The sequence below is a fragment of the Gambusia affinis genome, linkage group LG06 (genome assembly GCF_019740435.1).
Source record: "Gambusia affinis linkage group LG06, SWU_Gaff_1.0, whole genome shotgun sequence".
Lineage (NCBI taxonomy): Eukaryota > Metazoa > Chordata > Actinopteri > Cyprinodontiformes > Poeciliidae > Gambusia > Gambusia affinis.
In genome coordinates, this window is record NC_057873.1 from 5,963,465 (window position 1) to 5,989,619 (window position 26,155).

At 39.9% G+C, this 26,155-nt stretch overlaps 1 protein-coding gene across 16 annotated transcripts in view; it reads right to left on the minus strand.

Moving 5' to 3' along the window:
* nectin1b (nectin cell adhesion molecule 1b) overlaps nt 1-26,155 on the minus strand; it is a 221,573-nt gene that overhangs the window by 105,003 nt on the left and 90,415 nt on the right. The window contains exons 6-7 of one of the 16 annotated variants that reach the window (XM_044120469.1): nt 9,099-9,128; nt 952-7,819 (exon numbers count right to left, since the gene is read on the minus strand). The exons of 14 other annotated variants lie outside the window; for them this stretch is intronic. In XM_044120469.1, the coding sequence (XP_043976404.1) occupies nt 7,314-7,819; nt 9,099-9,128 (536 nt within the window). In that variant the 3' untranslated portion in view covers nt 952-7,313. Of the gene's footprint in view, nt 1-951; nt 7,820-9,098; nt 9,129-26,155 lie in introns of those variants that run through there. One more of the 16 variants, XM_044120474.1, reaches the window with a different exon arrangement.

Genomic DNA, 26,155 nt, shown 5'->3' on the forward strand with positions numbered 1-26,155 from the left:
GAGCGGGACAGTCAGATTTTCTGCCCTCTACAGCGTGATATCACAAGTTTTATCCTCTGATTTTGACACAATCTCCTTTTATTAAATTTTGTAGCCAAAGAGGAGCACATTTTGAAAACAAAGAGCTTCCCAGTTGTGTCCCGGAGGTAGTTTTATAGAGGAAAAGTGGTAGAATTCCTCTCACAGCTCTACAAAGCGGAACAAAATAGATAGATAAATAAAAAAAAAAGAAAAAGCTGGACAGCCATGCATGTTAAAAGCCTAAGTGCCGTCAAAGCCCCTTGGGCTACAAAGGACTCTTTTAGCAAATGGATGGCAACAGCTGCAAACTCTGGGCTGTTCTTAATGTGCACAGTGCAGATGTCTGCATTCGAGTCCCACAGCCTGAGACAGATCTGTCTAGCGCTACACTAGGCCTCTCTCATCATCTAGCTGCAGCTTCATTAGGCTCTGAACTGCGTGTCAACAGCTGTCTGACAGTTTTCGCTCTCCAATTAAAGCCAAAAAAGTTACACTGATCCCCATCAAAGACTTGTGTTAGATACTGTGGGCATCCCTTTATCTCTGATGTGTTATACAAAGGCATCCTAAGTCTTTTGGCTGCTTACTTGGTTACATAAACTGTGAAGATAGCAACAACAAAAAAACCTAAGGTTGCAAAAATAACTTAACTCTCTGTATCATGTAAATCCAGGACACCTTTGAACCTGCTTCAAACATTTAAATTGTTTTTTTTTCTTCACAATACACCAAGACTCTGGTTTCCCCTCTTTTTTTTTCTACCACACTTTTTCCTTCCACTCAGCTTTTCATTAAATATAGATAGATAGTCCTGTTAGCAATCCAATCTTTAGCCAGTTGCGATCGGTCAGCTCACTTTATGTTTGAGTCAACTTCTCTATTCAATTGACTGACACATGGCTCTAAAATGTGATCACAGTGCCCTTTCAGTTTTGTTCAACCAAATTTATTTACAGAACAAATGTTTTGGGTGTGACAGTTTACAGGCACATTAAAAAAAAAATGTAATTCAACTGAACCACCTGCATGAGACACTGAAACATCACGGTTATTGGGAAAAGGCTGCAGTTACCAAAATACATGAATGCACGTGAAGCTGGAAATGTGCTGCAAACATGGACCATATTCAGTTAGATGACACATTTATCCAATCAGTGAACTGGGACAGGTTGACTATTGAACTCATTTAATGCTCAAAACAAATACAAGTTACTTTACTGGGTCATCACAATTGAACAAGATTTTTTTTTTTTTTAATTCTTATATTTGTAACACCCTCAGAAATATACATTCACATGGCTGCATACAAACAGATTTATTTATTTTTTTTGTACCTTTTGAGATTCTTTCAGTGACACCACTTCAACAGACTGTATGCAATACCCCCTTTGTATGACAGTGAAGTCACTATTGGCATGTTAAAAAGGTACTAGAGGAGCAGTTTTTAGTCGAGACTTTGGGAAAAAGCTATCCATCAACTTCATCTATCCATCACCGAGTCTCCATGTTTGCAGTCAAATAAGGTTTATTTTACACAACAGGCTCGCTATTAAACCCAGACTATAATCTCAACTTTATGTACAATATTTACAGTGGAATGTTAAACATACAGAATACAAAAAGTAGGATTAGGATGGAATGAAGTTACAGTCACTATTATAAAATAGAAAGTCAGAACACCTCAGTAATATGAATGTTAATATTTAGCAATATACATTTTTAACCCCAAAGTATTTTTTTCTGTTGTTGTCTGAGAAGCAGCTGTGGCAGTGGTTTCAAAACAGAAGCAGAAAAAAAGTCAGATGAAACCATACGTTTGTGCTTTCAAATGGGGGCGATGTTCATTAATTCATACATGAAAGTTACGTTTCTTTTTTACTGGATTAGAGTCGCTGTTGTGCTTAAAAGCTTAGAAGAACGTCAAGAATCTGATCTGAGGCTGCAGGATTTAGATTTCTGCTGGAGTCCAGAAATTCAACATTGAGTGCTGTTTTAATTTTTAGATAGAAAAAGAAAATGTTGAATTAGACGTTTTTTTTGTGTGATCAAGTATGCAGTGTTAGTAAAGTGCTGGGATGAAGACTAACTAGATTCCACTGCATGTAAATGATCATTTGTGTTGAACGGAGATTTGCAGTGCAGTCTGTGTTTTGGAGATCTTTTTGTTTTGTTCTTGACAAAAAAACCTGAGTGTGTTTTTAATTAGATTTTATTTAGACAGACACAATTGTGAAGAAGAAGAAAAATTCTGACATACATTTTCGTTTTCCAATGCATTGTTTTCACTTCCTTTACTCTGAAACCCCGAAAGAAAATCTAATGTAAGCAGTTGAACTCAAAAAATCCAGAAGTTTTCTGGAGCTTTGGGATGTTGGTTTGAATATGTTAGTGGACAAATGTTAAAAAAAAAAAAACTCTGATTAAGTTTAAGTTTCAGAAATGTTAGTTTAAGAATTTTTGGAACTCAATTAAAAACCACCAAAAAAGGTTACATCATAAAAAAACACAACATGAGTAAAGAGCAGAATAAAAAATAACTAAATTAATAAGTTGTATTTTACTTAATACCATAAATAAGGTGAAATGGTGTTTGACTTTAGTGCTTTTACACCCAGTCAGAAAAGGCTTTGTGGTGGTTTCTGATGGCGGGTTTTAGCCAGCTATAAATATTGCAGCTATCAAGCCAAACCTTGAGTAAATACACACTTTCCCACGATGAAGGCGCTGGATAACGCTGCTGGAATATGTTGAATTTCATTGCCTTCCTATAAGCTCATGTCAGGAAAAAGAAAGGAATGTGTTTATTGTAAAACAAAATGAATGGAGAAAAGCACAAATTGAAAATCTGGACGTTTTTAAGAGCTTTAAAGGTCGAAATTTCAGCTGAACTTATATTTCTTACAAATTCTTAAAGATCCTGCAGAAACACTGAGAAGTGCATCATTGTGTTGTATCCACAAATTAGAAATCTAATGTATGAAAATATTTGCTGGTGGTTATAATTTCATTATTTTGGGGGTATCACTGTAAAAGAAGAAGACACATCGAACCTCAGAGGTTGATTTGAACATTTTTCTTCTACTTCACATTTCTGCATCTTTTTTTTTGTGTCTATTACATAAAACCTCAATAAAACACACAAAGTAAAATGAAAAAAACAAATCAAAAGAAGTATAAATACTTTTACAAGAATTGTGTCTAATAGTTAAATTTTTTTCATCTAGTTGGGGAATGAAGAGCTTAAATAAACAGGAAGTGGTTGCCGTGACTACCTCACCCCTCCTTCCTTTGATAGGCACTGGATAAAAAGAACAAAAACATAAAACGTGCTTTGTTTTCTTATAACGCTGCGGTTCAACCTATTTCTGACTAAACAAGAAAGCATTTCCCCTGCCTGTGTGAGAAAACCAAACTTTTTTTTGTCCACAGTGACAGAAGAAACTGGCTACTGTTGCTCAGTTTATTTTGAGTCGTGTACTGTCTCTTTAAAACTGAAATAAGGCCATTGAAAAATGGATCGGAGGAGGACAGAATGAAACTGACTTCTAATAAGAACAACAGAAACCTCACTGTTCAATGCTTGTTTGTGTATATCATACAATATAGATTGAGGCTCATGATTAACATGCTCATCTAAAAGCATACAGTAGACAAGCATGGACTGAAAAACATTCACATCTGCAAGAAAATGCTCTCACAGGGGTGTTTTTTGTGTTCTTTATCATTTTAACATATATTTATATAGGTATTTTTGTATTAACTGCAATATTGTTGTTGGGTACGGCGTACCAATGAAATCATAGCTCTGCCAATACAGACGACAATAAAAAAAAGGAGAATATTGTCGCCTTTCTAAGCTGCAAATGAGGACAAAAACACATTGGAATTGACTGGGAAAAAGGAAAAAAAAATACCAACAAATGCACTTCCACTCCCACACACAAAAAACATGCATAAAATAAGGCTTAATACAGTATTTATAGTGTTCAGAGCCAGTCAGATATGTTTACATCCACAGATTTACTGCAATGCCTCTCTTATCTCTGATTTTTCACATTGAGATTTTTTTTTTTTTTCATTCTCATTTGAAGCAAATATATTTTGCTGATCGTGTAATGGAGCTCAGAGCTGAGGAGAAGAAAAAGTCTTTCTGCTATACTAGCATCCACTGGCACTTGCTAACATTTTTAAAAACAGATACAGATATATACTGTATAATGGTGGCATAAAGAGTCAGTGCGTCCCCATATGCAGAAATAAATCTTGACATTAAAGGAAAAAGAATTCTTTACTGCAAAATTAACCCCCCAAAAAATAGCTGGAATTAATTTGGAAAGAAAGGAAGGAAGAAGCATCACTAAAGCAGCAGTCAAGTTCTTACGCTGCTTTCTTGCTTTGCAGCATGGCCACCGTTATTTTTTCAGATCCCTTTACTTGTTAAAATATTTTCTCTGTTAGCGTAAATAAAAGCATCAGTTGACATTTCCCCTCTTATCCGAGTCCTTTGAGTCCATGGATGACTCCTGGTGGAAAATGAGGTTGATGTTAGCCAGTTCTTGGGTAAACAGTCTCAACTGGAGAGGCAGAATCATTACTGAGAAATTCCTCAGACACTTTTTCGCTGACATCCATTTTGAGGAAAAGGGGTCAGAGCCAAACATAATTATGACAGCTCAACACACGCATAAAAACAGGAACAGAAAAACACCCAGACATTTCATTAAAGTGGTGAGATTTCTGAGCACATGTACACAGGTCAAACTGTTCAAGTCAAGTGACAATCATGACATTTCCGAGCACTATTAGTGATCCTGTGAGACTCAGCGAATGTCTTTCCCACATAATTACTCACAAAAGCATTCATGCCTCTTGAACTTTTACATATTTTGTCTCATTATAACCACAAAATTCAATGTTATGGGATAAATCAACACAAATGAGGGCATAACGGTGCGGTTGATGTAAAATGATGCATACTTCCACAAATCTAGAAAATGTGGTTTTGTTAATTTTCCAAGAATGAAGGCATCTGTAATTTTTACCAAACAGCAAAACACTGAGCAACATAATCTATATAAAAAAATGCACACAATCACATTGTGTTAGTTTTAAGTAGTTTGGATTTTATTGCATGAAATACGTATTTGATCACCGACCAATTAGCAGGAATTCAGCCGGTAGCTCGTCTTTAAGAAGCTCTCCTATCTTGCACTCCATATATTTGACTTTTTACAGCTGACTGAACGGCCAAATTCTGACTCTCCAAAAAAAGTCAGATTTACATCACTTCCACGTGTGGTAAGAACTCAGATACATATCCAATTGTTCTCAAAGCGTATGCAGTCTGAACGCTCATGTTGCATTTTATTCAACTATTACGTCACTGATATGAGACCTGCATCATAATTCTGCACCAGCAGAAACCAGACTCAATAAATCTGGACGTAAACAATGACTGAAAATTATTATTCTGAAAATTCTGGACTTATAGCGCATCACATTACAATCCCACCACTCCTGGTTCCGACTATGCACCTAAACATACTTCTGTACAGAGGTTGCAGTCAATGCTCAACAAAAGGCCTGTGCTTATAAGTTAAGCTTTCTCTTTATTGGCTACCTCTTTGTTGCGATCCTTTGACTGTACCATTTGTGTATTGGACACAAGACTAAAAATACTTGGAAAGATTTGGAGTTTTTGCAGTAAAACTGACCCAGGAACTGTAGCATCCATTATTACAGTGCGATGCTACGTGGAGTCAACATTCAGTCTATTTGGGGTCTGGAAACATTTGACACTTAAATCTGATTGATCCTAAATAGTAGTATGAACAATCATACACAAAAAAACAACCAATTTGAACATTATTACCTGCTGTAGGAATGCATCCAAAGAGACACTTTGAGGAGTACCAGTGATCATGAGAAAGGTGAGGAATCGGCTCAAAACGACACCGGATGATCTGGTCAAGGTTACCAAAGTAACCTGGTCCTGAACTGTAGGAAATGTCCGACCTCTGTCATTGCAATAATTAAAGTACTGCTTTACGATGGTCTCAAATACTTATTTCATGCCCAATTAAACATAAAAAAAAATGAAACAATGTGATTTTCTGGATTTGTATGTGAAGTACAGTCACTCACAGACTGAGGTGAACTTCCCAGCAGTACATATCAGATCCTCCGAGTCACTACTCTGTAGAACTCCTTTTGCTGTGATTAAATAGATTTTGTTTATCATTTGCTCTTGTATCTCATCTTACAGATTACTTCATCTTGTGACAAAATGTGAGGAAAGTTCAAGTGGCATTACTACCTTTGCAGGACAATTGCAAAAAACTGAAAAGTAGAACACTGAAGTCTGTCAGCCAGCTTCTGCCCTTCCCTCCACTGACTTTATGATTCACTGATAAGGGCACTCATTTAACATGATGGAAACTTTAGCAATAAAAAAAAAATCATTGGATGTTATTATGTTACAACCATGTGTCTGTATGGCTCAGTAGACTGACACCCTTTTATTAAAAATAAAAACAGCAAATAAAGTCCAAGACGGGGCTTGAGAAGCATCAACAATGTCTTTGGAGAAGGACAATAACGTGCTTTTGCCATAAATGTTGCACGTCTGTACAGCTAGTTTTCTTTTTTTTTTTTTTTTTACTTTTTTTTTTTATTATTCCTGAAACATTTGACCATAAACTTTTAAACACTTTAAACTCCACCTGTAAAATATGTCAGACACATGACTCTCATTTCTCTGCAGATCATACAAAAAGAAAATATAAAAATGACAAATTTAAAATTGCTAACGACAAAAATAAACAAACCAAACCAAAGTAAAAACAAACAAAAAAAAAACACCATACATCCAGTGTAGGACTTTCACAAATGTGCTCAGCAAAACCTCAACCTGTTCTTTTTTTTTTTTTTACACATTTAATACATTTATGAAAAATAAAATACACAACAGTATTAACCAACCACCTTTCTGGCCTTGGAGCCACATTGAGTCCATTTACATACCTTAGTTTGTAATCTTTGCCCATTTACTTGATGAAAGAGACACCAATGCTGTCATGTTGAGAAGTTGTGTTCTTGGACTTTAAATAGACCCTTGATTTTTCTAACAGTGATTAGTTGGATGGAGTCTGATGCAGGGAGGGGGGAGGGGGTGAGTTGGAAATGCCACTGCAGGAGGTGCAGGTTGATGGATGTGAGGGTGGGGAGGTGGGAGTGAAGGGTGAGGTGGAATGCAGGTGAGGGACGACAGGTTGCTTGGCGGTTGCATGCCTCTACACGTACCACTCTTTCTTAGAAATGACAGAGCCGTCGGTTTGAGAGATCATATCGTCGGCAATTTCAGGTTCTGGGTCGTACTGGAAGGCCAGAGTCCGCTCCCCGTAATCTCGGCTCTCCCCCTCATCCACAGTGAAGTACGGTCTCTTCAGGTCCTCGGATTCGGTGTCGAAATTCCGTTCGCTCGCCTCGAACCCCCCGGTGTTGCTGATCTGGGTGGGCTTCTTCTCGTCGTCCGAGTCGTCCGGGTACTGGAGGTTCTTGGGGATGGGGGGGTGCGCGGGCATGGCGCCCGCCTTGCTGTACCCGTTTCCAAAGACGTGCTTCTTGGTGCTGTAGTCCCCCTTGAAGGTGCGCTGGCGGCGACGCAGGAACACGAAGAGCAGTGTTGCTGCCAAGATTACCAGGATTACTCCCCCTACAGCGCCCCCAATGGCGGCACCTGCATTGTGCTGCTCCGGAGGGATGCCGTTGCCCCTGGGTGTCGGGTTGATAGGGAGGTCTGGGTAGGAAAAGACAGATGGAAGGGAGTGTGTCAGTGCTCTGGTGGGAGGAGGTGCAACTGTGCAGGTGCATTTTTATTTTTATATTTTCAAAACAAAAAAAAGGAAAGATGATGTAAGGGAGACGAGGACGGAAAAGCAAAAGGGAAAGGAAGGACCCCCACCGGACGCCCACAGCCAAGCCCATCCAATCCCAGTGTTGTTGAGGACGATAACATGCAGTTCAGACACAGACAGAATGACATTAACCCCCGGCGGACCGGACAGAGCGAGTCAACGTTTAGCAGCATGCATCAACCAGAAATTTTAACAATTTACTTAGAAAGCAGCAGCAGGATTGTTTACAGCACTATAAAGGTAATCATTTCTTGTTTTGCTACTTAAATGTTTCAGATCAAACTAATTCTAATAGACAAATTTACACACAGCAACTTATGATTTAATGTGTAGAATAACTGCTCCCTAAATCTAGCAACTAACCGTCCCACCTTTGGGGCAAACAACTTTTGTTGTCAAGTGTAACGTCACACTAAAGCATCTCAATTCAATTTCAGCCAGGACTTTGACTAACCAAAACCTTCATTTCCATGTTTTTGGCCTTTGGAAATTGAATAAGGATTTAGTTTTAGAGATTTCTTTTACCCTGCTTCATGTTGTCAGACAGGTCCCAGTTCAGCGATTTGCAGTTGAAATCAAACCAAAAGATAATCAGGCAATACTTACATCAGAACCTAAAATTAGGTACCAATCTTATCTATCAGTTATTGATATATTAACAGTTAATTCATTATTAACAAGTCTAATTTCACACAATTCATCTAATTTCAGCCTGTTCTCAACAGCTTTTGTGGGAGCACAGCTCAATTTGCTGGATTTAAAACACCAAAGTGACAAAAAAAAAAAAAAAAAAAAAAAAAAAATCAAAAACAGGAGTTTTTAAAACACTTTTTCAACTTTTGAATGAATCAGCTTAAAATAAACATAGCAAAAGGCAGACTACAGAGGAGTCCGACATGAAGTAGCTCCACAAGACGTCTTCATCAGCTGCGCAGAGGTAATGAAATGAGAGAGAGCCGCCTGGGATGATTATCAGCAGCCAAGCATACGCGGACACAAAGCACTGAGAGAGCAGATAAACACGGAGCTCATCCACTGAAGCAGCCGAGCGACACACCAAAGCGACGGCATCGTTTTAAAAGAGGAAATGTGTCATTTTTTATAGAAAGGATGACAAATAATTAATATAGAACGTAATATAACATAACACTATTAACTTACTGCTGGCTGCATATGACACAGCATTCATGTCTGAGGGTAAAGTGAGACATTGTGGTCAGTCCACTTATTTTCACAGAGCAAAACTTCATGGGAAAAAACAGCATTTATTACTCAGATAATTCAAGTGAGGAATCAAAGCAAAGGGAAGCTTTTTGTTCGAGAAGCTTTCCCGCTTTTGATATGATTACTAGTTTGGCCTTTGCTTTGATATCTGCTTTACTGCCACTCTATTATGAGACATTTTAATGTGATTGGGATTAGATTTTAACACGGTCCATATGTTCATCTGGAGCCGATAAACATGATGCCTTGAACGCAGCTTGTTTGCCTTCTGGATCAGCGTTGCCTTCAAGCTGAATCAAAGGAATGAAAACCCATCAGCAGAAGTTTGAAAAAGTATTGAAACCTCTGAAAACAACCGATAAACTCATTTGATTTTCGCAGTAGTTTATGAGAAAGAAAATGATCCACAGGTTTATAACCCGCTTTACACCAATACCCCTAAATAAAACCAATACACAACCAACTACATTAAATCAACACAATGAAGAAACAACGTTCAAAGCATTTCTTGTATAATCCAACTGTAACTACCGTTTTGTCTCGGTCAGGTTTTTAAATCTTGATGCAGAAATATTTGCCATTTCTTCTTTGCAAAGCAATTACATCTGATTTTGGGTGGGATTTAACTAGGCCATTCGAACACTAGAACATCGACCTCTGCTTTAGCCACATTTTCTCGAGAATTGACCTCTTATCAGCTCCTTCTATCTTCCTGCTTTCTTTTCCCCATAGAAAGAAAAACCCGCAGCACGATGTCATCACTTCTATGTTTAAATGAGGGGGATAGTGTGTTCAGTGTGGTATTTAGTTGGTTTTCCAGATGTAGATAGTTCAATTTTGGCCTCATTTGCTGTTTGACATGTTCACTAAATAGCCAACATGGCGGCAGGTGTTCTTATGGTCTTCTTATAAGAGCGAGTAACTTATGCTGCACAATTTTTGGGAAACTTAGCAATGTGATATTGCTGCTGAAAACTGAAATGACAAAATCAACTGGGACTACAACAAATACTCCTCATCAACTGAGCTATTACAGTCAACTAAATACTGCATTCATGGAGTCCTTGAAAGTTGAAAAAACTCCAATTTATATAATATACGCATGTGATATGAAAAGAAATCTGAAATAGTCCACTGGTGTGGATATGAACGCAAGGCATCGCAACAGTGATGCTACAGTGCAAGTCAGCCAAATCAAACTGAACATCACATGAACAAAAGGGACACATTTTAATATAAAAAGATACTAATTTCAAACATAAAAAGAAGATCTTTTCAAATGATCAACCTGAAGCCTTGAATCAAATCAGTTCCACTTGATAAGAACAGCTCTTTATTAGAAACGATGAATCTGAGCATAATGCGGCTATAAAGGGATGGGTCTGGGTAAAGTTAAGAAGCTACTGAAGCCTTCTTCTCTGCTGTAATTAGAATGGCACTCTATCAGACCAAAAACGAGAAACCTCCGGAATGCCGCTGCCGCCGCTGCCTTTCTCCTGAGGCCCGGCTGCAAAGCTCTCCAATTTCTAAAGAGGCGCCGGGCATGGTCTCAAATATCAGCTCAGGTTTTAATCTGACCACCTAATGGGATTATTCAGACACAGGCCTTCATTACACACATCAATGGGAGAGCAGAGCCAGGTCACCCCTGCTGGAGAACGCATCCTTCCACCGAGCCCGAAGAGGGGCGAAAATCCAGATGATTGAAGAGGAGAATGGCAAAGGGAAAACATTCGGCTGTAATCCTCTTCACTGCCCCTCGCTGACCTCCTCGGCTAAGATCTGGTTTTGCTTTTTTAAATCCTCATTTCAATCTTAATTAGGGCGATTTTCACCCAGGTTGCTAAAATGAGACATTTGCTTTCATTAAAGGGGGTAAAAGACTGAGAGGCAGCCTGTTAAGGCCCAGATCAGAGGCAGTTAAAGGTCCCAACGTCAGCCTTCGAGGTGCTCACTGTTATCTCCACCCCTATAAAGGATCAACACTATTTCTTCACCACTAATGACTGAAGGAAGAGGTTTTATGTAAACACAATAATTATAATATCTCAACAGCAGATAGGCTTAAGATATTGAACAACCGGAAACTGGAAGAAAGGAACGAAGGGAGGAAAGATGAAGGCCCAGAAGAGGGAAAGATAGGAAGTGCACAAGGAAGCAGAGGGGGTAGAAAACAAAAAGAAAGGAAGGACATGAACTAAACAAAAAGGAAAGAAAGAAGATAGTTAAATGCAAGGAAGAAAATAAAGGAAACAAAATGGAAAGAAGACTAAAAAACACAAATAAAGGGGTGCAGGACACAAGGAAGGAAAGAAAAGAGAAATGGTGGACAAAAGTAAAAAGGGAACAAAGAAAGAGGGCAAGTGGAAAATTAAAGAATAGACTGCAAGAATGATGGAAAGAAGAAAATATTTTCCACAGTCCACATTTGCCATTTCCAGACTATGTGGTAACCTTGTAATGAAGTTAGAAAGTACGGACTTGAACCAACTCTAAACACTCAGATTTTTGTGGTGGCCTCCCATCCAAGAAGAACCTGTTCTGGCAAACAGCTAATGCAAAAAGCTGAGGATGCTTTACCCCGATAACGCCTGTGCTATAATTGGAGTACTTTAAAACCTGAGAAAAACACCGTCTAATGCTCATCGGGTCTCCTCAGTGCAGCAGAGGAACAATGCTTTTATTCTGCAACATGAAAAAAAACGCACAATCTGCCTCTTCTCAGATTGTTATCAAGTCCAGTTCTCCTCCTGTTCTTATCCCCCCCAAAAGGTCGCATCAGAAGCTTTGCAAACATAAAGATATCACAAGAAAATAGCTCTCTACCAGAGCAGCAGTCTTGTGTGAATACAAGAGGAATCTGAGTAGCCATGGTGCAAACTAATCACGTTTCAGAAACAATATTTTCATGAAAACGTGTCTGAAATGGAGGTGATTTAAAAGCCTGGAGGAGAAGGAGAAGGGAGCAAAGACGAGGCGTTCCTCTTTGCTCACCTTCGCTAGCAGCAACACCTGCCAACCGGCAGATAAAGACAACCCCAGCAGCAGGTATGATACTGTTCCAGCAAAGAAAAAAGGAGGACGTCTATTAGCGGCGCAGCGGAAATATGTAGATAGTGGCAGAAACTTTGACTTGCAACGTCTAAACTGTGCAGCTAAGATTAATAGGAGGAAGCAAGTTCTGTGATGGGCTATAATTCAGCCCAAAGGCCTAATAGATGCATGCAAGTCAGGAATAACAGGAAATGCTTTGCTTGTTCTAAAGCCACATCCCCGTCGTTTAGGATTAATCATACAGCTCTGAACGTTTGACATGATAGAAAGGATGATTTACTGTGTCCAAAGGTTTCCTTTAGAGATCCATCTGAGACCGCCGCGTTCACAGCCGCGCAAAATTATTCATTGATTATTCATACCGCTTTGCTACAACAACAAATTATGTATTTTATAGGGATTTTCCATTATAGGCCAACCAACCAAAGGACCCTAAAATTATGAATATTTTTTGCGTTTGTTAGAACTGCACATTTTTTGGGACGTGTCACTATGGCCTTCGTCTCAAGGACAGCCAGTATGAATGATGGGCATCTGCGCAAATGTAAAGTTTCAACACAGATGACTGAAATGAATGAGTTATTTCTTGGATACATCATCAAATTCTGCAAAGGCAAGGGAAGCCATTGATTTGCTTTAAGTGTGTTGAACATGATAAACATATAAAGCTTGCAGAAAACTCTTAAATGTAACTAAACCCCGAATCAACTTTTTATTTCACAGCAGTATAAATCGAACCTTCAGGGTGTTATCTTTATATTGCCACAGTCTCTAATAACAAAGACGAAAGTTGACAGATTTGTCTCTAGTCGCTTGTTTGAATAATCATCACCTCAAGCGTCTAAAACGTTGCTACATTTAGAAACAAAGTTGCTAAGTTGATAACAGCGTTTTCCCTCTTCTTGAGTAGAGCTTCAATTAACCCCCTCCTCTAAGACACACACTTGGCCACGCCCCTAAGCATATCCTGACTCCGCCCACTTTTGTGGCATTTTTTAAAAATTGTCTGGGGTCTTCATAGAACAGATTATCGTATTCTGAGATCAAATTACATACAGTTGGACTCTTTTTATTTTTTTATTTTTTTTTAGTACATATGTGACTTCTCATGGCTTTAAAGTAGCAAATCCAAATGCAGGTTATATTTCTCAGGGTTTTCTTTGGTAAAATGGGTGAATAATTAATTTTTAATTCACATTCATGAGCCATTTTGAGTGGGGTCACATAAAATCCCGTCATAAATAATTTGAAGTTTGTGGCTAAAAATCTGGAAAAGTTTAAGGAGCGTGACAAGCTGTGCCAGGCGTTGTAGAGCAGACAAATCGTTAACAGAAGAAAACGGTAAACAAGTGCAACCCCAATAAAAACAAAAAGGAAAGAAGGAGATCTTGTAGTGGAAATGATTTGTGGCTTCTGAAAAGCAGCAGACTAGATACAGAGCAAGGGTTTGTATTTCAGTGGAAGGCACAGCATAAAACAAACAGCAGGAGTGCCGAATGTTCAAAGATGCCGAAGGAAAGGAGCGTCTGAAGCAGAAGGGCCTTTTAAAGCGAGAAAGAAGCTGTTTCCCAACTCTGTCCTGCAGGTTTCTAGGTGTGCTGCAGTCGTGTCTACACACGACAAGAAGGCGAAACAGAAGGAGCTGAACATTCCTGAGACTTAGCAACAATCTCTTGGACAAGGTTATGACAGAGGCTGGGAAAATGAAAAGGATTTCAAAGCGCGGTACAGGGAGTGGTGTGATAATGTGACTAATCGCGGAACAAGCAGCAGACAACAGAGGATCAAAAGGAAATGCAGAAAGAAGTTGGGGAGCGTTGACAGGCAGGAAAAAGGAAGATGGAGAGGGGCGCTTTGGAGAAGTCGGTGACGGTGACAACAGCAAATAAAGAGTGGCATAATGAGCGAATGACGACGGGGACAATCGGAGAAGACACATTAATTCAGTGGATCCAGAGATCCTCATTACTTCCCCTGTCTGAATTTGCCAGTAGTTGTGAAGTCATGGAAATGTAATTCTGCCACAACGAATAAAAGCTCGTCACTGACGGGAATTAAACATGCTTCATGGGGAGTTGCAGCTGAGGCAAATCTCACCACTGATTTCTTTCTTCCACATCCACGCTTCCTTTCCTCGCCATTTGTCAAAAATGCTTCTCATTTCACTATCACTTATCCTACCGGGGCAGAACCCACCTCACGTGCAGGTAAATGCCACTTGCTGCACTAAAACCTTCAAACCCATAACTCAAATTGAATTTCTTTCTTTCAAACGGCCAGTGGATAAGAAGTGGGGAGAGAAGGAGTGCTGGAGGAGATAACGCAGCGAAACCTTCTCATCAAAACACCGGTGACATCATCTCTGCTTTGCATGTGTGAACATGCGGCAACCTGCAGGATCGATCTTGTCAGAGGAACACAGCAGGCTGCTGCGTGCGTCCTGTTGAAACTGCTCTGACGGCGCCGCGCAGATGGAAGGAAACCCTTAAACTCATTCACGTCGTCATGTTTCAGCTACAAAACTTAAGGTATTTCATTGGGACTTTATGTGTAAGATGAACATAATCACACATGAAAAAGTTTTATGTTTTAGGTAAGTGTCTGAAAAATTTTAAATACGTAACCAAAGTAGGTAAAATACATTCTTAAGCATGTCCTGACATTTACCTCCACCCTGTGGTGCTACTGTCATCTACAGAAATTCACCGCTCCTTGTTAGAAGCAACCAATCAGAGCCAGGGGGAGGGTCCTAGCACTGTCAATCATGCTTGTGTACACTGCAGCTGTACTAACGGCGGAGAAACATCTGATTTTAAACATTTATCTGCCGCCATGTGTGACCATGCTAACCAGCTTCGTAAGCAGCAATCTATCTGCCTGTTTCAAAAGTTTAAACACTAAATACAGTTTAACATGCATTAATACACACAGTGGAAACTGTCTTGGGACTAGCCTGTAGCTAACATCAACAACCCTCATCTTCACTGCAGGGGTTGCAGCCAATCAGTGGTAAGAAAAAAGGAACATACAGCCCCCGAATCAGCTGCTCTGCACCCTTCAAATATTTTAAATATGTTCAACGAAAAAAAATCTTGAGCTGGGTCAAATTTCATACTTTGGCGTTATATTCCCCAGGAAATCTGCGAGGGTCTATTGAATTTGTTAAAATAATCTTGCTGCAGAGATCCATAGCTCTGACTCAGACTTATCGAGTCATGAACTCGATAAATCTGACTTTCATTGAAGCCTTGTGGCAAATAGAAATGCAGCTTGTTTGTTTAATCAGATGAGACCAAAACTGAACTTGCAAAACAAAGAACTAAACAATCTGAATGCACTAAACCTATTGTGAAACATGGAGGGAAAAGAGAAGCTGCGGAGTTACAGTGAAGACGGATGGGATGTAATTTTTCCTCTTCAAAGTAATCCTCCACTTTGTGATGCATGACATCTCAATACGTTTGTGGTTGTTGTAACGTGATAAACTGTGGAGGGTGTGAATACTTCTGGAGACGTAACGCTCTCTCTACTCTTCACTGAAGGTTAGAACACACGATGAGGTGGTTCACAGCAGGAATAAACAAAGTTACAGCCATTTTCACAAATCTGGTAGATCATAAACTCAGACGCCACATTAAGGTTGGAAAAGCTTCTTTGTGTGTGATTTTTCTGAGCTCTGGTAGATAATCGCTTTGTGCTACCGGGGCCTTTTTCTAATCACTTTAAATGCACTTTTAATGAGCGATGAATATTTACACCAGCATCTTAACACCAGCGCTCCTTTAAAAACATGTTTGCTCATAATGCAGCATTATTAAACCGTCTCTCCCTTTATTGCTGGCCTGCATGCGGCTCCGGAGCCGAGCGGAAAGACTGTTATTGGGTCAGCGGGCTCGCAGCAAACGGATCTGCACATTAGGATGCGTTGAGCCGGAAAAGGTCAGGGCTCTGTTTGTTTACCACAACTGTCCTCCTCTCAACTTCATTACTAATTGTTTTTATGTATACATCTTTTTTCCTTTTCTTTTTTCTTTTTGCTGCCCGGTTGTTACGTAGGGAATGTAATGAGCGAATCGGCGTGCAGCCGAATCAGCAGCAGCTTTGGAGCCAGCGGTCAGACTCTGGGACAGCATGTGACCTACTTCATCAGGCTCTCAGGGAGGCGTGACAGATCCAACACCACACGGCTGGACAGCGAGGAGGAGGAAGAAGGAGGATGAGGAAGAGGAGGTGAGATGGGCCGAAGGGGGTTCAGCCAACCCCCCCTGCCCCCCCGCCGCTCCATCTGTCTGCCACATCCCTCTCCTCTGCATATCCTCCAGAGAGCAGAAACAGCAAGCCATGCAGAAACAAATGTTAAGATAAATCACTTCGATCTCAGCTGCTCTTCTCTCACATGCTCTCCCCGGTGACATTTGCATTTCAAGTGTCCAGTCAGGCTATTACGTCTTCTTCTTCTTCAAATAGTGAAATAAAACCCGCCTGTTCTGGAGAAAAAGGGAGCATCGCTCTCCTCCGTTTTACGCAGCGCTTACTCTGGCACAGAACAACGCCGCTTAGGGTTTATGGGCCGGCCTTGCGCTGCTCGAGCAACGGGAACAGTCCATGCTAATGTCTCATTTGGATAATGAGGTGTGATCTTGGCAGGATCTGAGACACAGGCAACCCCCGTGCCAGCAGCCGAAGACGTGGGGGCGAGGAAGTCGCTTCATCATCCGAAAGATGCAAAAGCCTGCATGTTTGTAGTTGTCAAAGCAGAAAGTTCAAGGGTGATGAGAAACACGCAGGAGGTGGAGGTGTGTGTGGGAGTGTGCGTGTGTGTGGGTGGGGGTCCTCAAATGTCTGCTGACATAGCTCAGCTTCAAATGAGAGTGTAATAATACACAAGACACACATGTGGCCTTTGGGTCTATGAATAATGCAGGCGGCGATGTGAGACGCCGACGCCGCAATATGGTATAGAACGCAGATTGAGACGGATGACATGGAAAGACAAACAAATTTCACATTGCAAAGGGAACCCTGTGCAAAGCCGACATCGTAATGTCTCTCATCTCTGTTTGGGAATAGAAAGAGACAAATGGCTGAACAGAGAAGCACCGCTGTTAGATGTCAGTAATATGTGGCGCGTTACTTGTTTCATTCAAGGATCCTCGTGCTGTTGTGATTATAACACAGAAAAATGGATGTAACGTCACTTTGAGACAAGCAACTTAGACCATAGTAAAATCTATGCAGACCTGTAGTAAAGGGTCTAACAGATCTGCCAACCTCAAACTCCAAGGTTGGTTGTTGGAATTTTATGGGATAAGTCAACACACAGTGTGAAAGTAATTCAAATTAGAAACAAAACATGTAAAACAGGGTGCTGGGTATCTGCAGGTTTCAGCAGGTCAAATTTAAGACTTTTAAAGACCTTTTTAATGCTAGCCTGACTGAAATTTAATACTTTAAAAACTATAAATAAAGGATTTCTGCTGACTCATACGGGCTGGCAACAGAAGTTAGCCACTGGCAAAAATGAACTACATCCAACCAAATGGTGAGACATTTGCACTTACCCAGGATAGCTGCAAAAAATGCTAGCTAGCTAGCACAAGCATATCAGCAGCACAGGCAGATGTCTGTGTGTGAGTCAAACTTTTGCCTGACTGAAAAGTCCAACAAGCAAAAACAAAACATAAGATCGAATCGTCACAATGACATCGACGATCTTTGATTTGCATATTTAAGACCAACTTACATTTCTTAAAACAAACTAAAGACATTCTAAGGGCTTAATTTTAGATAAACGAATTTAAGACTTTTTGACATTTTGTTAAGGATGTGCATACACTCCGGTATGAAAAAAAAACCCAAAAGAAAAAACAAAGAATTCCCACATCATGATACCGCCACCACCATGTTTTACTGTGGGAGTGTGCTGCTTTACTTTTCTTGCACATAAGCCAGAAAGTTCAACTTTGGTGTCAACTTGTGGCTAAATCCTAACTGGACTTTCTATGGTTTTCCTACAACAACTGTGATGTAACTCCTTAGGTTTACGAAGTGTTCAACAACCAGCCAGGCTAACCCTTCTTTCATTAAAGCCTTGGATCGGTGCAAATCCTCCAAGTATTCAAGGTTACACTAAAATTTTAAATATCCATAAAATACATCAAATGTAGCTTATCAAATGGGATTGATAAGCTAGAAGCCAAAGTGATGAGATTCTTTTACAGTGAGAGGTTTTCTTCTGCAGAAACTCTTGGATATAAGTTTAATGTCAATCAAAATGACAATATTCTTAGGAGAAGTTGCGTTCTGCTACTAGAGCGGAGTTTAAGAAACTTGAAGAATCGATGCAGAAGTGCCCTCAAGTCGTTCTGGGGGCTTTCAGTAGCACGTTAGATTTCAGTGATTCTGCAGCCAGTATGATAAAATCTTTATCTGATGGACCAGATTTGATCAGATTTTATCAGTCAAATCCCTAAAATGAACCTTCAAAGCGACAGCGTGAATATTCCCTGGAGGATTTATGACAGGTGCTTCTTTAGCATCATAATTTTCTCCTTTTGTTGCTTCATCACACCATTTCTGGATGTAATATTTACACTGAGACATGAAATTTTGAGCATTTGGATACAGTTACTGTTCTACATTTGCATCATTTGTTTCCATCACAGCTTTTAGTGCGAATTTTTTTTTTTATGTATGTTTTTAGTCAGTTTCACCCCCTCTCATCATCTCTGTGCTTTATCCCCTTAATATCAGTGAAATGCTGGAATTAGAGGATGGAGAAAGCGACAGCCAGCGAGCAGCGGAGGTTGACACAGACTGTTATGTAAAGTCATGTAAACAGTCTCCTGCCCTCTTTTCCACCTCTGCTCCGCTCCCAGATGCTGTTTGCCTCGGAGCTTATTTCTGCCTTCCATCTTTCGCTACTCGACTAAATTCGAAAAAATCTGATTCACTGGAGCATCTCGCGCCATCACGTGTTTTATTTGCTCATATTTCCACAGAACGCTTCCCAACTTATTTGGTTCATTTTCACCACATGTCGGAGGTTTCATTTTTATTTTTTTCTTTCCCCCCACCATTTTCTCTGGTAGCTAGATTCTCCCCAACAGAAGCTGACTGTTGCTTGTTCTGGCAGGCATGAACAGAAGTTGGCAACAATAGTCCTGTGTTATCCGAGGCGTCCATCCTCCTGCTCTCTCTCTAAACTAAAGAGAGCGCTCCATCCAGTCTAACCCGTGTGGCGAGGCCCTGCAGCACAACTGACAAAAAAAGGAGAAGTACAGCTGATCCATGAGTGGGGGGTGATCTCTGAAAGGTTCACAAACATGATGCCCCCTGACAGAGCCAACATCCTTCCAGCTGATCCTGAATAAATGCACCGTCTTCATACGGTTTTCTCACACTAACCGGCTCTTATGTGTGAGAGCATAAATCTCAAACTTGGTAAACAAATATATCCAAGAATATGGAAAGCAAAAACTTTCCCACATGTCAATTTACTGTTAACTGCCAAGAATTAAGAAAAAAACAAACCACACATCTGCTTTCTCAGAGGCGATAATGACATAATTGTAAGGCCGTCCCGACAAAACGGCCATTCATCACGCCGCATTATGAGCTGGGAAGAAATTTAAGGTGGCGACATTGATTTGTTTCAAACACAAAAACAGAGCGCGGTGGTGGAAAGCTGATTATCCTAATGAAAGACTGATTTAGCTCTCGTGAGCTGAAGGACGATCTCTGAGGTTTAACCGCTTCACTCAGCCCCTCTTCCTGCGGCTTCCTCTGACTGCTTGACTGGCATTCCTATTAGACGCTTTGAAAAGCTGCTGAGAGTGATTGGTCAAAAACCAACCTCCATAGTGGCGCTGGTCTAATTGTCTTTACTTTTCAGTGAGGCCTCTGATGCCTGTTGGTAATTAGCTGATTAATCATTTCTGACGACTCGTCAACTTTATCTCTGGAGATTTCTGAACTGCATGTAAATGAGGCGGGGAGCATCACATGACGCCTCCTCTTCCGCCTTTTCTTCCCTGAGAGCGAGGACAGATTAAAAACCGAGAAGTGCTTCATTAGATTCTGACACCATATCTGCACAACACGTGTCGTCGTGGAACGCCGCCGTCACCCGCGCGACTTACTATTGTCGCCGCCATCCGAGCTGCGAGCGCTATCCCTAAGCTAATTGAAACAAGGCGCGCCGTGGCCCCGCTGATATCTGCAGCACCGCAGCACCTGCAAATCCGTCAGTAAGAGAAGCTTGATTAAAATGCGCTTTCCTTTAAGAGCTCCATCAGCGCTGCATCCCACAGTGAGAAAATAGCTTTTTTTTCCCCCATACAAACAAATTGTCAAGGACATTTTATCTCCCTGACACAGGTGGCGGGGGCTGGCTAACCGACAGGTGCGCCGCACATTACTCTGTCAATCTAAAAAATTAACTTTGAAATGAAAACAAAACAAAACAACAAAAAAAGAGCCGCCACCATAATCATGCGTATCCCAGCGAAAAGTCGAGCTGGAAGGAGTTTTTGAATCTTGATTGCTTGGGCTTCACTTTTGTCGTTACTTTGTTAAAGTTGACTGGAGGCTAAAGAGACCATCTGGCTGAGTTATTGATTCTCAAACAACTCCTTCGAGAGCCTCTACATCTCAGAAACATTAAAATTAGACTTTAACAAGAAGAAAAATGCGTGTTTTATATTTCCCAACCCTCCGGTTCCATGAATTATTGAACAAATGCATTGAGGCTATTGCCTCATCACCTTCCTACTCTGCAAAGGACACTTAGGTGGCAATACCTATAGACCTCACTCTCTGCAGACTGCAACACCAGTCGCCAAGCTACGGGTTAATGACTCATCAGCATATTTGTTCAGCTGCAATTATACACACCACATGTCAAGGCAAGTCGGCACAAGTCCATTGGAATTTCAGTAGAAAGTCTTTTGTTAAACCTGAATTTCACCTGAAACAGATCTTCATTCATTTGGTTTCTTCAAACGGATTTGAAGAAAATTCACATTAACCACAAAGGTACAAGTATGAAGCCTACAGTCATATTTAATAAATAGAATAATGCTAAGATGAGATTTACTGAAAATAACAGTAAATTATTTTACTTATTTTAATTATTTAAAATTGGGCAAATTTTAATTAAGTTTTCATTTTTGTGTTAATATCAGTTTAATTAAAAGTCAGGACCAATATTAGAAACAATTGTACTTCAATTAATGAGATTCATGTTTGAAAATATTGTTTAATGAGTTAAAACTGTTTTTAAATTAAATAAATATTGTATAAGAATACGTTTCTAAACAAATACAACAAGGCTTAGCTAGAGTTTCTTGGAGTTAAGTTTAGAAAAATATACAGAAAAGATTGTGTTGTTTTTGTTTCCATAATGCTTTATACAAAAAAATGAAGGTAAAAACAACTTATGCTTCAACCTACATTTTTTCTGTCTGCACATTGACAATAATATAAATATTGCTTATCTATTTATGTGATTTTTTTGTTTCTTTGTTTTATTTTCCGTTGGTTTTTTCAGCAATGTGTGGTTTTGACTTTTGGATGGAAAGGTTAAAAATTACTAAAAAAATAAATATCGGTTCTTTTCTCATCTTGAATTTCATGTGTTCATTAGTGGTAAGCATTAAAATCATCATAATTAACACAAATGAATGTTTGAAAACATCAGCCTGTGTAATAAATCTATTTAATATGCTTCCCTTTGTGAACAGAGTTACTGGAATAAATGAACTTTGATAAAATATTCAAATTTATTAAATATGACTGTATAAAAGGATTTATATTCTGCACCAGCATAAAGACAAAACTGCACTGCCCGAGTCAGTTTGAATCAAAAGTGCCGAACTATACCGCTTCAGATCATCCAAAGCCATTTTTGAGCTGCTCTGCAATTTGACGGGGCGCCACGCTGGAGCTGAGCCTCTGAACTGTGCATTAGGAGGAGAGGCTGGCTGTTCTCGCTTTAACTTGACAGTGTTACTATGGGAACCGGCAACATGCTTTTAAGGCTTGTAAGGCACCCTTTGGGAAATTCAGTGCTCCTGGCCATGTAACAGTATAGAACAACACTTGGAGCTTGTTTCCAGCCAGCTTATTACTTCAGAGGGTACAAAAAGACGACCAGGTGCTGTGTGATGTTTAATATTCAGGGCAGGTTTTGCAGTGAATGTAATTCCAGTTATCAAGGATGGAGCTCTTTTCTTTTTCAGTGGAAATAAAAGCAGCCTTCAAACTGTCAGACTGAAAATATGACATGCTGAAACATCCATCCATTTCCTGTACACCCTTGTCCCTTACTGGGAGGCATTTCCTGTACACCCTTGTCCCTTACTGGGAGGGGTGCTGGTGTCTATCTCCAGCTAACGTTCCGGGTGAGAGGCGGGACGTTAGACTGGTTGCCCTGCGCCAGTCTGTCGCAGGGCAACACAGAGACATACAGGAAACACAACCTCGCACACACACACTCACACCTAGGGAGAATTTAGAGAGACCAATTAACCTGACAATCATGTTTTTGGACTGTGGGAGGAAGCCGGAGAACCCGGAGAGAACCCACGCATGCAGAAAGACCCTGGGCCGGAAATCGAACCCAGCTGCAAGGCAACAGCGCTACCAACTGCGCCACTGTGCAGCCCATGCTGAAACATCTGAAATGATATATTAAAATTACACTAAATCATATTCTCTCATATGTCAAAGGATGCATACAATTGCAGATTCAAAAAGGCCACACCCCGTTTTGGGCTACTTCCAAAAAGAGGTGTGGCTTAGATTAAAGTTATCTCCCTGAGTGCATGGCTGTCTTAAACTTGAGGATGTCAACTTGAGTAGAAATTATTATAACAGCATTTTATTTGCTAATTTAGGAACTTTGTGTAGCTAACGTTTATGTAGTAATAACTGCATATCATTGGGTCTGCAGCACACCTGTCTATTTTGGCTCCTGTCTCTTTAAAAGTCACACCATTTGGGTGCAGCCTGATTCTGACAGAGTGCATTTGTTACTCAGTATTTGTTAGACAACAAGTCAAACAAGCCTCTGGCAACAATTATGCAAATCTTCCACTGATTTTATAAAGTTAAGGATGACAAGCCTCAACAAGTAGCTCTGAAGAAATGCCTTTTGTTGTTCTGTACTTTGAAGAAACATAAAGGTCGCAGGAAAGGAATCCTAATGCATCGTTTTATGGTTCCTAATTATGTGCAAAGCATTACCTGAGATTATTCATCACAGAAAGTTGCCACTGTTGTTTCCACCTGCTAAGAATAAGGAGTGATTTCACAGATTCATTATTCCTTTAGTTTCACCTGCTGCTTAAGAAATCTGCAAGCCTTTAAACAGTTGCAAACCTAAAATACGTTTTCTTTTAAACTAGACAAACTGAAACGGAGCACACTCCAATCATGTATTCACGCACTGTTCACTTTGCTCACACAATAAAAATTATGCAGACAAATGAGGGGAATAAACAAAGACTACTGGGACCACAGCATTGTGGTTTGTTAATTTAAGCGATCAATGAAAAAAAGGAGAAATGGAAAATTACTTTGGTGCATTTGCTTTGTGCAGTTCTTTATGCTAAACACCTGATACAAGCTAGTCCACAGTCATTTAGAGTTTCTAGAGGTTCTTTAAGAGCTTCTAAGATATATATTATCACACTCTGCAAACAATGTCGCCACATGCAGTAAAAAATGTTTTGTGTTTATTTCTGAGCCTTATTGCTGCAAGAGAAATAGCACATGGAAAGAGAAGATGCAGAAGCAAATGACACTGTAAGGAACAGCTGTTCGTTTAACACCAAGCACAGCAATTCCAGAGACACGAGTTAACATGCAAAGCAATGCAAGTTAGAACACGCCAGATTCCCTGAAACCAAGCAGCTTAAAGAAAGAGAGAGAGAGAGGGAAAGAGAGAGAGAAAGAGAGAAAAGTCCTTCCAGTCCAACCAGTCCAAAACTGAAACAGTCCCCCAGCGCTACGCACACAGCTGCTACCAATCAGAGCAAGATCCCCTCATCTTTAGGATGTATAGTGGGATCTGGTTTGTAATGGATAGCAGAGGCTTTGTTGGTCTCCTCAGGGTTAGAACCACAGAGTCTGTGTGCCTGCAATTATGTGGAAGGGTAGAAAACTGAATCAGTTTTGCTCAGCATTTTGTTTTCCCCCCAGAAGAGACGAAAGATGCAGAAGAGACACAAGCAGTTTGAGCAAGTTATGATCAATACAGTGCCCTCACCTAAAAACCCCCAATTTCCTGTGGGTTATTCTGGGCGCTGATAATGGACCTGTGTTAGTTTGCTCCCACACGTGTTTGGATGTGTGATGGGAGTTGTTCTAACAAGCTGTGTGGAACTCTGATAGTCAGACACCGAGACGCACAGATGATTTGTGACAATCAACTGGTCTGTTCATGTGTGCAGCTGCAATGCCTTGCAGAAGTATTCCTGCGTCTTGATGTTTATTTCGCCCATTTTGTCACCGCAGACCGCAATGCATTTTGAGGGGATTTCTTTTAATAGATTAACACAAACTAGTGCATAATTAAATAAAACCTGGTTTTCATTTACCGTTGCACAAACAAAAATCTGTTAAGTGTGGCTTGCATAGTATTTACTCCTTTTAACCCTACTGTTCCCCAATTAGGTTTATATCAAGACTTTGAGAGGGCCATTCTCAGACATCTACATGCTTTGATGAATACTTCTGTCAGTTGTTCCGCTGTAACATTAACCTCTGTCCCAGCATCTGCAGCAGCTTTTCTGTCTTTGTCTTGACCGTTCTTCACATCCCTTCTGACCAACTTTCTGATCGTTCCCACAGCAAGGTGTTGCTGGCGCCAACGTTTTTCCCGATGCGGCCTGTCTACAGTTATTGGCGGTGCTCGCTTTCTGATACAAAGAAGAGTTTTTGCATGTGGGCCAAAACGTTTAACGCTGTTCTTAACCCCACCAGATAACCTTCTTCTACCAAACTTCAAACAGAACTCGATGGCTGTAAATCTGTGAGATCTGTGGAGTACGTGATCAATAAACAAACTGTTATTCTAATAAAGGTAGCATTGGTATTCCAAAACCCTAATTTTGTAACAGAAAAGCTACATTTTAGCATCAAATTAATAAAATTAAGGAAGTGGTGAGTGCTAGATTGTGTTTAAGGCAATGGGTCATGCAGTCCCTATTTCCAGCCCTCAGCTTTATGTGTAAAAAAAAAAGTAATATGACCCTTAAGTCACTTGATTCAAAATTTTAACACATAAAATGATTTTTAATTGCACACTACAAGCAGTTTTTGTGGGGGCAGACTTGAAAAAAGCAGGATGATTAAGTAAAAAAATAAACTTTATTCTAAAGAAACTGCTTTTTGAATACTTTTGTTTTATAGCATTAAGAAAACGTGAGCAAAAAGCCCAAATATAGAGAGGGACTGGCATTGTTAGCTCAGTAATAGACATTTATTTGTAATGAAAAGTAAAAGACAAAGTGTAGTATATTTACTGTTTTTTTTTTTTTTTTGATAATTATAAAGTAAATTGTAGAAGTAATGTCATATTTCTGGACAAAATCAAATACCAGTTTGTTTATTTGTCAGTTTAGTTCAATTCATTTATTTAACGAGCAGGAAGAATGTTTGTGCATAATTTGCAGTTTTGCATTGTATTATTCAGTTTGCCTATTTGACAAAATATTTGACTTTTATGCTACTTGAAAACTAAAGCGGACTTCTGATGACAAGTCAGGGCTAACAGTGGCACCCTGTTCATTTCAGTTTGAAACGTCTTGTTTAGGTGTATCAGAATGAAAAGAGAGTGAATAAAAATGTTCATTTTGAAAACATCCAAGAGGTGTGAATACTTTTGTAAGGCACTGTGTTGTTGTCTGATGGATACTGTATTGATCAAGCCATGC